General features: G+C 40.4%; 1 protein-coding gene across 1 annotated transcript; it reads right to left on the bottom strand.

The window, feature by feature from the left end:
• Positions 1-275: 275 nt before the first annotated feature.
• Positions 276-4,661, bottom strand: LOC139444418 (uncharacterized). Its single transcript, XM_071225393.1, has one exon. The coding sequence runs from the start codon at positions 4,659-4,661 to the stop codon at positions 276-278; it is 4,386 nt and encodes a 1,461-aa protein (XP_071081494.1).
• Positions 4,662-17,778: the final 13,117 nt, after the last annotated feature.

The raw sequence follows: 17,778 nt of genomic DNA, 5'->3' as shown, positions 1-17,778 counted from the left end.
TGTCAAAACGTGTGGTGTCACCCTGCTTGGGTTGAATACTCCTCATGGAGTTGAGAAGATAACTGGTATGCAAACGGATCCACTGGTCGGGGAACAAATAAAATCGCAATTGAGAAGATACTAGTACCCGAATACCTGCGGTATATAAATGTATAATACGATAATAATTTCCAAATTTGACGCATCAGTGACAAAAATGCCTTCGGATGTGTTTTATTATTGTCATAATATTACCATCTAGACATGAAAGTTGTCAGTTTATTATTCACCACTCTCTAATCATCAAGACATACAGTTTGTAAAGTTAGAGCCCACCTCATCACTCGTCCATTGGTCAACTTGGCTTTGGTCATCCATACTAAGGGTTGATGGTCCGTTTCAAGAATGAACTCCCGCCCATACAAATATCTTTCTAACTTCTGTATTGCCCATACTATTGCCAAACACTCCTTTTCTATGGTAGAGTACGCCCTCTCACGTTCTGCCAACTTTCGACTCACGTACATTATTGGAAACCGCTCACCTTCCTGTTCTTGTAAAAGAACAGCTCCGATTCCGACGTCAGAAGCATCACTTCTTACTAGGAATGTTTTCTCCAAGTCTGGCAGTTTCAAGATTGGAAAACTTGACATGTGTGTTTTCAACGTCGTGAAAGCTAACTCTTGACTCTCTGTCCATACTACCTTGTTTGATTTGCCCTTCTTGGTAAGATCAGTCAGAGGCACTGCTATGGCTGCATAATTTGGGATGAATTTCCGGTAGTACCCAGTTAATCCTAGCAAAGCTCTGACCTGTTTCTTAGTTTGTGGTCGTTCAACATTTAGGATTTTCTCCACATTCTTACCCTCCGGCTGAATTAGGCCACTCCCAACCCTGTGTCCCAAAAACTCCAACTGTTTGTATCCTATTTTTACCTTTGATGGTCGAGCTGTAAGATGAAATTGCCTTAACCTTGTAAATATGTCTCTCAGACTTACCACATGAGGTGACCATTCCTCTGTTCCTTCTATGATGTCGTCTATGTAGTTGTCAGTGTTAGGTATGCTATGTAATACTTGCCTCATGAGTCGGGAAAATACTGCTGGTGCGTTGACAACTCCAAATGGCATCACCTTCCATTGGTATAACCCATCAGGGGTTATAAAAGCCGTCAGTTCTTTGCTACTCTCTTCCATTGGGATCTGCCAATATGCCTTGCTCACATCAATTTTGGTTAGGTACTTACAGTGTCGAAGCCTTGCAAATACGGAATCGGCTAATGGAATTGGTTCTGCATCAAAGACCGTTACTTGATTCAACTTGCGAAAATCGGTACAAAATCTGTAAGTCTCATCAGCCTTCTTCACAAGTACAATGGGGGAAGCATATGGTGAGTGAGAGGGTTCTATCACCCCCATATCTAACATTGATTGTATCTCTTTGGCGACAACGTCCCTCATGTGATGTGGAAGCGGATATGGTTTGGATCTTATAGGCTCATTGCATGTCAACTTGATCTTATACTGCATACAGTCTACCTTCCCTGGTAAATCACTCAGCACATCCCTGAATTCACTTACGAGCTCTCTCACCTCAATTTGTTGTTCTTCTGTCAGGTTCTTGGAAATGTCTACATCCTGATATGTTTCTTTTGAAACTAGCGCAGGTGAAACTATGTCTAGCATACTTACCTCTTCCGCTTTGACATCTACCAGCCCGGCACTAGCATACATCAGGTGAGCTATGCTGACGTCACATACAGTTGTGTCCTTGATCTCCTCTCGGTCAATGTACTTTTTCAGTAGGTTTGCATGATAGGTTTTAGTCTTATTACCTACCTGTATTCTGTAATTGCCAATACCAAAGGCCTCCAAGATTTCATATGGTCCTTTCCACTGGAGTAGGAGTTTGTTGGAATCGGTAGGTAACAGAAGTAACACTTTGTCACCTACTTTCATTTTCTGTGCTTGTGATTTTGCATCAAAGAACTTTTTGTACTTACCTGATTTTTTTTTTAGTTCTTGTTGTGCTATATGAATAGTATCTTCCAGTCGGTTTTGCAAATCTAACACATACTCATAAGTAGTTCTTACCTCAGGATTTTGTATGTCTTTAGTCCAGATTTCTCTGAGAATCTGCACTGGCCCTCTAACTGTACGCCCGTACAGTAGTTCAAAGGGAGCAAATCCCAAACTCTCTTGAGGTACTTCTCGGTATGCAAATAACAAAGCAGCTACATACCTGTCCCAGTCATATGGCCGTTCTGCACACATTCGTTTCAACATTGTCTTCAGAGTACCGTTGAATTTTTCCACAAGGCCATTACACATTGGATGATATGGGGTAGTAGTTAGCTGATGCAAGGATAATAATCTACTTACCTCCTTCATTACACCTGAAGTGAACTGGGCTCCCATGTCCGTCAAGATCTCCTTGGGGATACCTACTCTACTGAATATTTCGAAAAGAGCTTCAGCAACATACTCAGTTTCAATCCTTGGCAAAGGTACTGCCTCTGGGTATCTGGTAGCATAGTCAACTACCGTCAAAAGATACCTATTACCTTTGTCAGTGACAGGATACAACGGGCCTATCAGGTCAACGGCTATTCTCTCAAATGGTACTTCGATTAATGGCATTTGTCCTAGTGGTATTCTTCTTACCTTGCCCTTGGGGGTTGTGCGTTGACAAATATCACAGGACAGCACATGTCTTCTAACATCACCCATTATTCCTGGCCAATAAAACTGAGACATAACCCGATCTAAAGTCTTTTTGATTCCAAGGTGCCCTCCCATCAATGCTTCATGGCTTACTTTCATCACTTGGGTACGCAGCCCGACTGGTACAACTGCCTGTACAACTTGCTTACCCTTGTCAAACTTGGTGAAGGTATGCTTCCTATAGAGCATATCATTCTCAATATAGTAAGAGGAAGTACTATGCCTGGTCTCCCTAATTTTCCCTTCCTCCACTAATTTCCTGACTTTGTCCAAACTGGAATCCTGTTGTTGCTGGGTAATGAACTCACCTCGACTCAATGTCAGCCCCACAGGTTTCAGTGCCTTCAGTGGTTTCATGCCTTCTTGTCTTACTCTTCTTTGGCCTCTTGTTTCCACAGCACTTACCATCTGGATATCATCCTTATCCCACGTCTGATCTGGATCGCTTGGTTCTCTCACTCCTGGAATATTGCCTAATATCAGGTCACAGAGTGGTGTGTCCATACATGCAGCTCTTACCTTTCCAGTATAAAAGGGTGTGTCCACGGTAATCCATGCTACGGGAAGTATTAGCACCCTACTATCAGCCAACTTACAAGATTGTGTTTCTGAGGACAAACATTCATCCTCTACCTTTGACCTCCTCACTATTACGCCAGTACAGCCACTGTCTCTCAGGACATCCACTGGCTTGCCATTTACCTTTCCCTTGTGAATAGGCATGTTGTGGTCTGTAGTAAACATGCTTCCTGAGGCTACATCTGGTTCACTCACCCTCTCTGAAGTTGTGGCATCACCATCTACAACTTCAGGTATTCTTGCCTCAACATCTATACCATCTGGAAGGACTGCAGACACGTTACTGGTGTATTCACTTACTTGGATACTTGCCACGTTATATTTGGGTTTCTTACACTGTGCTGCCAAATGTCCAATTTGACTACAGTTGTAACATGTCCTTTCTTTAATAGGAATAAATGGTTTGGGTTTTGTACCACCTGGCGCCTTGTTCTCTCCTGGTTTACCTCGGACCTCTGTTTTGTCATGTTGACCAAAACTACCTTGCTTACCATATCTAACAGGACCTGTACCTCTGGCTTCTATAAATTGTTCTGCTAGTCTGGCCATTTCCATAGCATCTTTTGGTTTTCTCTCTTTCAAGAATATACTAAGATCCCTTCCAGTTACATTTAAAATCTGTTCACGCAACAATAAATCTTTCACACCTTCAAAAGTCTTTTGAGTACCACTAAGCTCAATCCATCTGTTGAAATAGTTCTCAATTCTAACTACAAACTGTGTGAATATCTCACCTGTATCAGTTTTAGCAGTTCTAAATTTCTGATGAAATCCATCCTCTGTCATTTCATAGCGTTTTAGCAATGCAGTCTTAACAGCAGTATAATCTTCTGCGTCATCTACACTTAATCTGGAGTATACTTCCAAAGCCTTACCTTTTAGTAGCGTACAAAGATATGCTGCCCAATGACAAGGCTTCCAACCTTGTGCTACAGCTACCCGTTCAAACCGTTGAAGATATGCATCAATGTTGTCATTGCGGTCTTCAAACGGAGGCATCTTAGGCATCTTAGGTGCAGCACCTGATTGTTTCTCTCCTACCTGTCCTTCATAATTTCCAGCATAACTCTTTTCTAACTTGGCTAATTCTATTCTCTCCTCTGATTGCACTCTTAATTTTTCTTTCTCCCATTCTAACTTTTCTCTCTCTTTTCTCTCCTCCAATTCTATTTTTTCTTTCTCCCATTCTAACTTTTCTCTCTCCTTTCTCTCCTCCAATTCTAATTTCTTGATTTCCCGCTCCCTTGCTCTTTCCTCTCTTTCTAACTTTTCCTTCTCTTTCTCTCTCTCTAACTCAGTTTGTTCTTTTACAAACGTCCTCAAATCATTTTGCTCATACCCTAAACTCTGACCCAATTTGATAATCTTTTCAAGATCCATATCTAGCTATATGGTGATAGTATGAAGTACAAGTACAGTTAAACCCAGCAGGCTTAGTCTTGGACAACTGTGAATAATGAATGCTACCAATAGGAACTTAGACTATACAAAAGTACATTCATGCATAGAATGGAACCCAAAAATATAAAATTCCAACCAATAGCCTAATCTGACCAATAAATGAAATACACCCTACCAACCTTGATTCTAACTCGAACACTCAAGGATGTAGAAGTGGTGCCGGAGGTCCTATCACACCTCTGGCCAAACAAATACTACAAGGATAAACCATCAAGGAAGTAACTCCTAATCTCTCATAGAATGATGGTCTGAGTTAATTCAATAGTGACAATAATTAAATATCCCACCGCTGCCACCAAAATGTCACGTATTGAATCAACCACAAACACAAATGAAGTTGTAATACAGATTTATTCCCTCCCTTAAATTAATTTTAAATCCCAATAACAATATCTAAATTCAAACTAATACCAAATTAACTAACACAACTAACTAAACTAGCTTCTCCTACCAATAACAATACTACCACCTACTACTAATACTAATATCTTAATACTAACAGTACAAATGTCTACTACTACTAATACAACTATCTCCTACTAACAATACAACTATCACGATACCCTATCCTAATACTAATAGTCTACTTCTAAAAATACTAACACTAATACAGATGTTCTAAGAATAACACAACTAATACACAGTAAAACTTTGTGTGTGTATATATATACAACAACAACACACAACCACAAAAAACAACAACCAAAAGATACAAAGCCACTCCACTGTCACTGTCACAACAGTTCTATACAGAACTTTAGAATCTCTGATGTTATTGAGCAGTTCATACGAGAATTCTTCCTCGTAATAACGAATGGTGATCTTTCCACCCAGGCGATGTTGTCCCCACGGAGTTAGGGGTGCCTCTTTACATGGATGCCACGGCTGTGTTCATCCTACGATGTGCCACGGAGACGAAGATACTTCTCTCCTTACGTTGGGTCGGAGAACTTCTCTCCTTACGTGATGTTGGAGGTTGTTACTTCCTCCTACGTAATATCGGAGGTATACTTCTTCCCTCCTACGCACTCTAAGGTTAACCGGCCAGTTCCGGGACACTACAATGTAATATACGCAATTACAGTCACTGAGGTATGTGTCACTACCTCACAATACATACAGCCATGCACCAATACTCCGATTTACATATTACTGAGTTGAACTGTTTATACTTTGATCATGTTGTGGTTATTTGTTACAGTGGCTTTACGCTATTACCATCAATATGTGTATATAATTACGTTTGAAAAAAATACATAACTCAAAATTCTATCCTCTAAAATACAATTCAACATGAAACAATAAATGTAAAAACTTACGCCAACCAGAGTAGAAGTCTCCCACAATATTAGTCCATGCCTTACATGACCATGCTGATTCTGGCTGACTGTACAAATTATTACCCTGCCCCGCTATTTAAACTGACCCCAAAGCCCAAGCTACCCCTGACCTCCCTATTGTTACACCAATTAACTCCCCAGCTATCAGCCGTACCCAGTCACGCTTCCCTGAACCTAACCCGTTCCCATAGTATTACCTGACAATATCTAAAAACAACTCGCTAAGCTTAATATACTAATGTAACCATACCGTAATACATCTATCTGAAGTACTAACATATAATTAAAATATACAAGATTATCTGTGATCTTGACACAGTTACCCCGATTAATTATTTAGATAAAAACTGTAACTTGTTTCAAGTTATTCAGCCCTATTTAGGGAGATTTTGCAAAATTGAAACCTGTCGCCAGTTGTGAGAAAACTATGAGATGTGACATATAAATGGTGCGCCCCCCAACATCAAAGAAAACGTGAGCGAGAATAATGGCCAACCACTGGAGGCGCAGTTGTCATATACGCTAAACGTGAGGAGCAAGTCCCCCGGATTCCATTCTGGTGAGGTCGTCAGGCGTCGCTCAACGAGAGAGAGAGAGAGAGAGAGAGAGAGAGAGAGAGAGACAGAGAGAGAGAGAGACAGAGAGAGAGAGAGTTTCTTTCAAACAGCCCAAAGTAAGCAGGCAATTCTGATTGGCCAGTTGACCTTTCGGTGGTAGCGCACCCATCCAAAGAGTTACTTCCCTTTGACCATGGAAATTATCATTATATCATTTTCTTGAATGTCAACAATTAGAAGAATGCGTAAATATAACTAAGCCTCGGAATTGTTTAGGAATGTCATTGAATTACTCAGGTACATAGCCTGGTAGAATCCTTCAGATACAAACTACAATGATCATCATCCAATGGAATGTCACCTTTTCGTGAAAGATTGGTTTGGTTGGTTTGTTGTTTAACGCCGCACTAAGCAATATTCAAGCTATATGACGGCGGTCTGTAAATAATCGAGTCTGGACTAGACAATCCAGTGATTAATATCAAGAGCATCGATCCACGCAATTGGGATCGATGACATGCATTAACCAAGTCAGCGCGCCTGACCACCCGATCCCGTTAGTCGCCTTTTACGACAAGCATAGTCGCCTTTTACGGCAAGCATGGGTTGCTGAAGACCTATTCTATCCCGGAATCTTCACGGGTCTTCATGAAAGAATGTGTAAATGCCCTTCTCTGTTGTTTCTATCCAATCATTTTAAGTGTGAAGTATAGACATGAGGACAAAAGGTGTGCTTACCAATCAGTGATCCTTTACCATTTCAACAGACAATGAATTTAAATGATATTTATAGACATGATGAATGCATAATTCCATTTACCTGTCCATTCAACCGAGCTTCCTCGGATAGACAGGTTGTGAAGTCATTTGTGCGTGTGAATCTTCCACCATGGCAACACAGATTACAGATAGGTCCTCACCATTCATTCAACATTATCCTACAGTTATTCACGTAGAAGACAAGACATTTAACTATGCTGAACAATATTACATATATAGAAAGGCGGTGACATTTGGAGATTGGGACACAGCCGAGGAGATTTTAAAATGTTTCTCACCCGTAAAGCAGAAAAGATTGGGTAAACGTGTGAGACAGTTTAACCAGTGGAACAACGTAAGCTGTGATGTGGTACGAAAAGCATCACTTGCTAAATATCGTTAGTCTGCTTACTTCAAAGACATGTTGAACTCTTATCCTCCAATTGTCTTGGAGGCTAGATAAACGTTGGGGTGGTGGACTATCTCTTCACATTCCGAACATTGTATTTCCATCGAAATGGAGAGGAGAGAATTTATTAGGGAAAATATTGATGGAAGTTAGAGACATTCACATGGCTTTTGTTCTATTTACAAAAGGATGAGGGATGAAAGGGCCACTTTCTACAGATGGAAATATGTAATGCGAGCAGCGGATCATCTCACCGAAACAGTCGTGGTACAATCCCCACAGTGGCTTCAAGACCGAGACCAATGTGTGCAAGATGCAAACATGAGATTTCAAGACGTTGTGAAAACAACAAGCGGTTGAAGAGTGAGTGAGTGAGTAAGTAAGTATGGTTTTACGCCGCCTTTAGCAATATTACATCAATATCACGGCGAGGGACACCAGAAATGGGCTTCACACATTTTACCCATGTGGGGAATCGAACCCGGGTCTTCGGCGTGACGAGCGAAAGCTTTAACCACTAGGCTACCCGACCTCCCCTTTTGTGAAGAAGAAACACCCAAAGAAGGTTACAGTGGATGAAGTTGAAACTGTCCACATGATCCAGGATATTGAATCCTTGCTGACATTATGTTACAGTTTGGAACTCTTGAACAGTTTGGAAGTAAAATCATAAAACGTCTCAGTGTTGAACATGGTTTGGTTGTGAGTGAGTGGGTGATTGCGTATGCCTTTACGCCGCTTTTAGCAATATTCCAGCAATATTACGGCGTGGGACAGCAAAAATGGGCTTCACACAATGTACCCATGTCGGGAATCGAACCCGGGTCTTCGGCGTGATGAGCGAACGCTTTAACCACTGGGCTACCCGACCGCCCCTGGTTTGGTTGTATGTTTGACGGAGAATGCGAACAAGTTCACTCTTGTCGTGACGCGTTTGAACATGACAAAGTCAATCATGACTTGACTATGATCACGTGATTGAAAAGTGGATTCAACTTGTTCGAGATAACACCTCTCTAACACACGTGTCTGCGTACACCTTGTGTCAATATCAATGCACAGATTATCGTGATGCACTCTTTTAGACAGGTCAGTGGATCGACGAGTTAAAGAAAGGAGTAAAAATGATGCAATTAGATCATGTGTTCTTAGATAAATAAGTTACTCTTTTTATCACTTTATGATTATTTTGTGATTTTTGAATGAAACTGGAGTGTCTGATTGATCGCGTGACTTTGCGCTCAACGGCACACAACTGAAACACAGAGTACTCTCTTACGTTGTCAGTTTCAATGTGTGACCTTTTTGAAATACAAACATCTAGACAGAACAATGGAAAGTCAATCTTAAGGAGCAAATCGCGTTTGGAATAACATATCATCACTGTTTGGGTATTTGTGTGCATGGTGTTTTGACACAAATATAACTCCTTGTCAAACGATGTTGTTTTCAATGATCATCATGTCAAAGGTGGAGACGGGTGAACACTGCAAACGTTTAAAAGAGTATTTTGACCCACGCGAACCTGGATCGTTCTACGGTGTGAAAAAATTCAGATTGTTTTGAAATCTCGTGGCAAAAGAATCAGTAATAAGAAAGTGAAATAATTTCATCTAATGGCAATTCCCTACATAAAGCTGTGAGGTACAAGTTCCCAAGGCTGCGTGTTCGCGTGAGTGAGCTAGATGACATGTGGGACATTGACCTAGCTGACGTAAGTCGTTATGCGCATGCAAACGGTGCAGTACGTTATTTACTGGTAGTCATTGATATTCTATCCCGGTATTTGTGGCTAACGCCACTGAAATACAAAACGCCCATAACTGTGACAGCAGGGCTAAAACATATCTTTGGTGAGGGGACTATCCCTAAAAACATCAGAGATGATAAGGGCAAGGTGTTTGCATCAAGGTTTGAAGAGTATGTGAACAGTCAAAAGATCAATAATTAATTGTTACTAAATACGAATATATAAAGGTCAATTATGCACAGAGAGAGAGAGAGAGAGAGAGAGAGAGAGAGAGAGAGAGAGAGAGAGAGAGAGAGAGAGAGAGAGAGAGTCACCAGGACTTTGGGATCACTCATGTCTAGATACCTGACACACAACAACACAGACAAATACATCGATGCTCTGTCTGATTTGTTGTCTAACTATAATCACACATTGCACAGAAAGTCTCGCCCGATGGACCCCTGCTGACGTCAAGAAGATGAATGAATTGCAAGTGTGGTCACACTTGTATATGAAACCCGGCCTGGCTTGTGTGCGAAGTAAGAAGCGATCCCCTGAATTTAATTATAAAGTTGGAGATGTAGTGAGAATAATGTTGTTGAAGAAAACTTTCAGTAAGGAACACAGCATACGTTGGACTGAAGAGTTGTTCACGGCGACAGGGGATACGTAGTTACTCATAGACAGATGTCCTTGATGAGCCACTAAAGGGATGGGTGTACGAGCAAGAGCTTCAGAAAGTAAACGAGGACTCAGACATATTTGGAACATTCAAAAACTATTGAAGAATAAACGCGAAAAGGGAAAGATAATACATCTGTTAAAATGGTCTGGATGACCAGCTTGTTTTAACTCTTGGGTAGAGAAGGAAGACATTCAAAGCAAGTGACTATGGATAAGTACGTGGTGTTCAACAGTTCAGGTCCAGCAGATTACTTCCCCAATACGCCTCATCGTTGTCGTGTCAAATTAACACAACGGTTGAAATTGGATGGAGTGTGGTTGATAGCTCAGACCGAGTCGAGCAAACAGATGTCAATAATCACCATATAAACGTAATGTGCACCGTTTGTGATAGTTCGTTTGTGGGTGAAGGTTACGTTTCTTTACTAAGACGTGTATATGCGAGTGATGGACCGAACTATGGCTTTAATCCAATGTGGTATATGCTCTGAAAGATACAGCCTGTATCGAAATCTATGTCAGGTGTGCCACAGTGACTCCTCTTTCATTTCTCAAGGAGAACACGAACGTGTCACTTGTGTTGCGTCACTACCCATTCCTAGACTAACAAAAGATGGAACGGATATTATACACCTAAAATGGACCCTAAAAAATCATTCAGTATTTTGAGAACCACACCAGAAAACCATTTAATTCCTCCACAAATAAAGGTCTCCATCGTTCGTCGATTTATTCCCAAACAGGAGACCCCATCACAACAGACATCTAATACAGCTAAAATAGAAGTGACGTCACACAATCAGGATGTAGTCGAGAGAGCTGTGGCCTCACAAAACGGAACTAAGGCCATAAACGTGCGTGCGTCCAATCTCAGCCATTATTGATACCAGCCCCGTTGAAGTCCTCATCTGTAGTGGTGACAGTGATTACCTGGATCGAAAACGTACACGTCTCCATGTCAAACCGAGAGTCACTCATGACGATGGAAGTGTTTTAGAAGATAAAGAGCAAGTAGGTCCAGTGAATCTGTTTCTACAATCGCTATAGTCCCAAGTATTAAGGTACTTTCAAGGCAAACTGGTCATTTCAAGTAATGGAGGTTATCCATACAAAGCCATGATTCAAACTTTGCTCAGTTATTGAGAGAGGAAGCTAGGTCGAGTCAACTCATATCGCAGTTGTTTAACAAAGATACCTGTGACGCTACTGCTGACTTTGATTCTACAGATCTAATGGCTGGAGGAAATGATGGTCTCATCAATCGAGTACCTTTCATTGTCGGAACTACAAGACGTGTTCCTGAAAGTCTGCAAGCTGAGAATGAATAATATTCTGGTTCTGGCCCATGCAAAGCAGTTTGAGAAGACCAATGCACTGTATCCTTACATGCAAACTAGCATCAGACAAGTCAGTATTATTGCATCACAGATGGGATTCACCTTCGATCAATTATTTCAAGACAACTGTCCAGACCAGAGATGTAGGCTTTGTTAATGGAGAAGGGGTGAGGCAACGATATTGAAATAACGGAGTTTCAATTCGGCAACGCTCTGTTCGTCTTTAACATTCGGCCCCTGTCCGTCGACGACAATTACCTCAATTTGTTCAAAATCAAGAAACCTGTGACTCGACTTTTTAAGACACATATATATTATCTTGCGATGACAGAGGCCAGATTTTAGAAGATATTATATGCATGACTAGAGAACAGATGTTAGGAATTGTAGCCATTGTCCGACGGTTACTAGAGACCCGGGTAGCCGTGACTAGAAATGAAAGACGAAGGTTTCTTCAAAGCAATCCCAACAATCAGTTTTTATCAGTCCTGAGTCGGTACATCCGACCCTAGACGCAAACGTTTGTTAATTCGTCATACGCCTCTCATACATTTCATCAAAACACCAGACCACACCCATGCCGTCAGAGATGAGGGATCAGACGCACAAGGCTTCTAGCTCGTGCTACGGCTTAATAAGCATGCATAGAGTCCTTTGTGTTCAGTGCTTGTCGAATGATTCAATATATAACATGTCCAGACCGTCCAGTGGAACGATGACATATGAACACAGGGGCTCAGCGAGTGACACTCCCAACCAAGCAGAATGTCTGTTACGCATACAAACACCCGCTACTATTGAAGTGATTAGTGGCACCTGTAGTGGAAAAAACCTATCTCGCTAAAGGACTATTGCAGAATGCTAGTGTGATGAGGAATAAGTCGCCTAATTCGGTTGTGTATTGCTACGCAGTATGGCAAGACATGTATGCTGACATGCCAGAAGTTATTCCTCATATTCAGAACAGACACAGAACTGTACTTGTGGATTGAACAATCTGATATACAGATGATCCTTGTGTTGGATGACTTAATGATGGAAGTATGTAAAAACCGTCTCATTCTAAATGTATACAAAACCTTATCCTAACATCTTGGGGTGTGGGGCAAATAAGCTACAGCACTGGAGCTCAATTAGTATTATATTTATTCCTTGCTATTTATAACTTTATTTAGAATTTCATTGCCGTGTATGAATAGGCAGACACCTACACGATCCACAACGTAGTCCAATTGAGTTTAACAGAATAAGACTACAAACACGTAAAACGTTTACACATATCAAATTAAAAAGTTACATCCGCCCACCTTTAGAATTCTGGCGTCAGTTCCACAAAGTTATCGTAGCGCTTAGGTTGTCGTAACTCACATACTTTAACAGAAATCTTCGACTGTCATTGCTCTTCAGTACGATCGCCTTGTGGAACGGGGCACTGCACCACAAAGTTTACAATCACGTCACAATACCCGATGACGTAATTAGTTCAATTTTGTTGCACGATCCATCGGCGAAACAATGCTATGTGACGTCAGTCTAGCAACAAGGTTGCTTGGGTCAGTGAGTGTGCATAAGCTCCTCTCCGTGATCTATCATCTCCAAACGCAATGTCGTTGAATAAGCCAGCGATGCTACGAGCTTTCAAAGGTCGTTAGAGGAACTTGTTCCCGCAGTACATAAGCACGCTCTTTGGTATTACACAATGTGTAATACAGCTGTATGTTTATTAAACAGGTGATCTCTTCACGGGCAAATAACAGGTAGATATGCCCAACAGATTGTCCGGCCCATTTACATATATCTACAAAGGAAGAGAGATTACATCGTTACAGACAGATTATTCGTTCAATGACTAGCAAAGCCACAAGATGACGAACGCAATGATACTATTATCACGAAATGCCTATCAACCTGTTGCGGCTGTTGCGGAAGAATGACACCAGTCCTCCAATACAGTTCGGTCATGATACTTCTCGTCAGTGTGATCACGTGGATAACATCGATGCAATAATATCAACAAATGACCATGAATCTCATTTACACGACAAGAATCAATCACCTTTAGACGCGAACAGGACTCAACCGCCCAGTGACCAGAGACTACTCGAACTACTATTACACGATGTCAAATCCGGTAGAGTCACTGGACACTTATTAAGGTTATTTCTAAATCATCAACAAAAATTAGGATCCATCTCGTGGAACGCTAAACACTCTCTGATGATCACAACAAAGTTCTTAGAATATCTAATTGAGTCTATCACGTTTGATCCTCTATCCCGAACACTGAAGAATCGACTTCTTTGCCTTTGGCTTACAGATAATCTAGAACAAACGTATCCATTCTCCTTGGATCATCCTGTTTACTCCAACAGAACAAAGCTCAAAAGCTGTTCAAAAGAAACTGAAGTTTGGAGTCCCTGTTGTAAAGACAATATCAAATCATGTTTATTATTATTTGTATATGCAATACCACCCTCATTGGGTGTATACATACGGGCATATCAACATTTTCCACATTCGGCTTGGCTTTTTGTCTAAAAAAACATTGATAGTAAATAAATACATATCTACTTTTAGTAGATTATTTTTAAAGCATTTCCAAAAGATTGATTCTTTTCAAATGTGAGTAAATGTTCTGTTGACAAGTCAATGTATTCATATTTCAGAGGGTGTATCTCACGACACTCAATGTTATTATTAGCGACTATGGCTGACAGTCAGTTACAATGCCTTCGTGGTTTAGTTCCTTCAACACATCATCAAAGTGCCATTTCACTTTTTCTCTTTGTGACATCATCACAGACGTGTGTTAAGTCTGTGAGAGGTGTATCGTCTTTTCAGTCATGTCTACAACACAGAGATAGAACTTCACAATAATTAATTTGAAAAGAATGTATAGGTCAAGGACGGCTTGCTTTAGAGCGGTGGAAAGTTTGGTGTGTCCACCGAGATTCCCCGACAACGAGGGCTCATATCAAATACAGATATATCGTCTGGGATTCTCTCTTCCATTGCCTGGTGCAACAGTGCCCAAGGAGCTTCGACAAAACGACAGAACCTCGAGGAGTCTTTGTCATCCTTCTACATAAAAACAATTTGTGATGGGATAGCAGTTGCAACGGCCGGAGACTGGTGTGACGGGTGTGAAATATACTGTGTTTGTGCCAAAACAGGGCATTCACTGACAATGTGATGGACAGTCTTAATATATTTATCACATAATCGACATTTCATATTCATATTTTGATGCAAAATCACACATTGACGGTTTCGAGTGTGAAGTGACTTGTCCTGAGCAGCAAACAGAAATCCTTTGAAAGATTTCATTGGATTTATCAAAAAGGACAAGATCAGGTTTGTTGGCCTGGATACGCCCGAGGCTGTATACTGGCATATTTCAAAGACTTTTGTATTTATGTTTTTCCATGACGCCCTCTACATATTCTGGGTCGTACCTTGGATGGACCCCTGTGTCAAAACCACAAGCATGAAGAATACGGTAACAAAATGATCGAGCCACTCAATCATGTCGCTTAAGATACTTTGTTTGTGCAAAAACACTGACAATAAGGTTGGACAGTCCCATTAAATTCATTACAAAATCTATATTTCATATTTACAATTTGATGCAAAATCACACATTGAAGGTTTCGAGTTGGAAGTGACTGGTCCCGAGCAGCAAAGATTAAGCCTTCTGTTTCACTTTTCAGGCCAGACGACTTCTTCCAAGCGAAGGCTTCTGCAGGATTTCAACACACTACCCATAAACTCAATGCAGTGGTCGTTCTCCTTTAAAGTCTGGGCCGACTTGATATGGCACTTGTTGACATTCATTTCTGTGCCGTCCAGCAGTACAGAACCATCAACAAAATCAACACCGACATTGAGATTATGCCCCGCATCCTTGGCTCGTTTTAGAAAACTGTGGAATGCCTTGTTTTCATCATGAGTCTTGACATGCTTCACAAGAGGATAATCAGACAAATAAATGTGTGCAAAAGAGTACAAAATAATTCTATCATGAAGAGCCCTAACGTTAATCAAACCACCCCCGTGCTCCCGTAATGATCGGTAAATATAATTCGATTGAGGGAAGAGCGAGGGTATTATTATTATTATTATTATTATTATTATTATTATTATTATTATTATTATTGTAACTACGTATATTTGATACAATCAATTTTCAGTACAAAAACTATTTATGAAACATAAGTCATATGTAATATTTTCGAACCAAACTGTCAGGATGTATTTTATTTTATCGAAAATAATATGAGACGGAATAGTTTCACTGAAAATTAGAACGGTATGAATCATGTTGATAAAATATTTCTTGAAACTACACTATATCTCTTTATTTGTTTTCGTGAAAAATGTTATTGGGATTAATCAAACATGAATTTTTTTATGCGAAATATTAAACCGCAGTGATATTTATAAACGAAAATTTCCAAAATGATAAAACATTTTTTCAACACGGCTGACCCACATCGTGAACAAGTCTCCCAAAGCAGCAGCCTTAGCTGGCACACCATATGGAGGCAATACCCACCAAGTCCCACCAGTGCACTGCCTCTCATTATTAGAGCCAGATACAATCCCACGTGTGTGTGTCCAAACACGGTCTAGGGGTGTAAACTCCTCGGTTCTATAGCGAGAAGACGGTTACTTATTAAATTGAATACGGGTTACTTGTGAGCATGGTCATACGTCTGACAACACATAACGGTTTCTCGTGAACTTTTTTATATAAGGGACTGACTTTATTAATAGGAATTAATTCACATTCACATAACAAGTTTTCGGTTTCGCTGAACTTTGAGTGCCGTCTCATTGAAAACTTTGGCTGTCTCCATCACCTCAACCTGCGAGAATTGTAACCTCAACATGCAACAGAGTCAGTCTGTAAATGATATAAATAGTTATCGATAATAAAACCATAAATAATATCAATGATACGACATTTGGATTGATCATCTTACAACGTGGCATAAACTACAATCTCAAAATATATCAGTTTTGTCGTATTTTGACAATTAAGGTGTTCGACCAATTAAGGTCGACATAACTGGTCATTGATTGTTCAGCGTACACGACGACTGTGCCTCCAGTGGTTTGCCATTCTCGCTCACGTTTTCTTTGATGTTGGGGGCGCGCCATTGTTATGTCAGCGCCTCATAGTTTTCTCACTACTGGCGACTTTAGGTATTTCCTCAATTACTCCTCCTATTCCGTGTGCGAAATACGAATCAGTCGGAAAGCGCACGTTAAATCTCCAAAGTAAGTAAGTAACTCCTCCTATTACTCTAGTCCAATGATACATGAGCACTCCATGCCTTTTGTTCATTATTGGTTGACTGTCATACTAATATATTAGGAATTTATATACCCGTCACCTCAGTATGTTCAGCAATACTTGGCACAACAGGTACACTACATTCTGCTTGCTCCCATCTCCAGAAAGATGTGTCCATCTGAAGTGGGATATATTTCTCTCAGATGTTGAGTCTTGTTGTTTATACTTGCCAACTGTAGTACATGTATCATATATGTTGTAATAGTTAAAAGCAACAAACAAACTGATTTACCTGTTATCCTTTGTTTGTCTAGAGCCGTCATAATATTCAAATAACATGTAACATAACAGCAGGGATTCCAGTTAAAAACTGAAATAATTATTCTCACTCTACTACTAGTTTTCTCCTTGGATGTGAAAAATTGACAATTAATTAGTTTGCTTGAAACAGATTATCGCTAGCTGGTCTGGCTGACTAGTGCTTTTAAAACTGAGTTTGGGTAATGACTATCTTTCTCCATAAGATTATGGTTAAGGTTACACTCTCGGAAAGAGTATGCAGACAAACACAGCCTTATCCCTACCAATTCCTGAATATTTTCATCAGTATCATGACCTATTTTGACTTTACCAAATCAGGTGACAGTTGACCCCACCAGTATCTCTCTCTTTACATCTTTGATCCCTACTGGATCTCTCGCAGTAAGACCTAGTTTCCCTCATAACAATGTACATGCACTTGTGGCTTAATCATATCACTTCCAGTTTGGGGAAACTTTGCCCTATACACATTTTGAAAAAGAATATCTTAAATCTCCAATTACCTCAATTAGAAAATTATTTGCACATAACATTATATGAGTTCGGCGTTTGTTTACAAAAACAGCCCAGTAAGGGGCTTGATGAGAGAGCTGTACCT

The sequence above is a fragment of the Haliotis cracherodii genome, unplaced genomic scaffold (assembly GCF_022045235.1).
Source record: "Haliotis cracherodii isolate W230 unplaced genomic scaffold, xgHalCrac1.p SCAF_10, whole genome shotgun sequence".
NCBI classification, from domain to species: Eukaryota; Metazoa; Mollusca; class Gastropoda; order Lepetellida; family Haliotidae; genus Haliotis; species Haliotis cracherodii.
The sequence above is the reverse complement of the archived record's forward strand: the minus strand, read 5'-3'. Positions and strand labels throughout refer to the sequence as shown.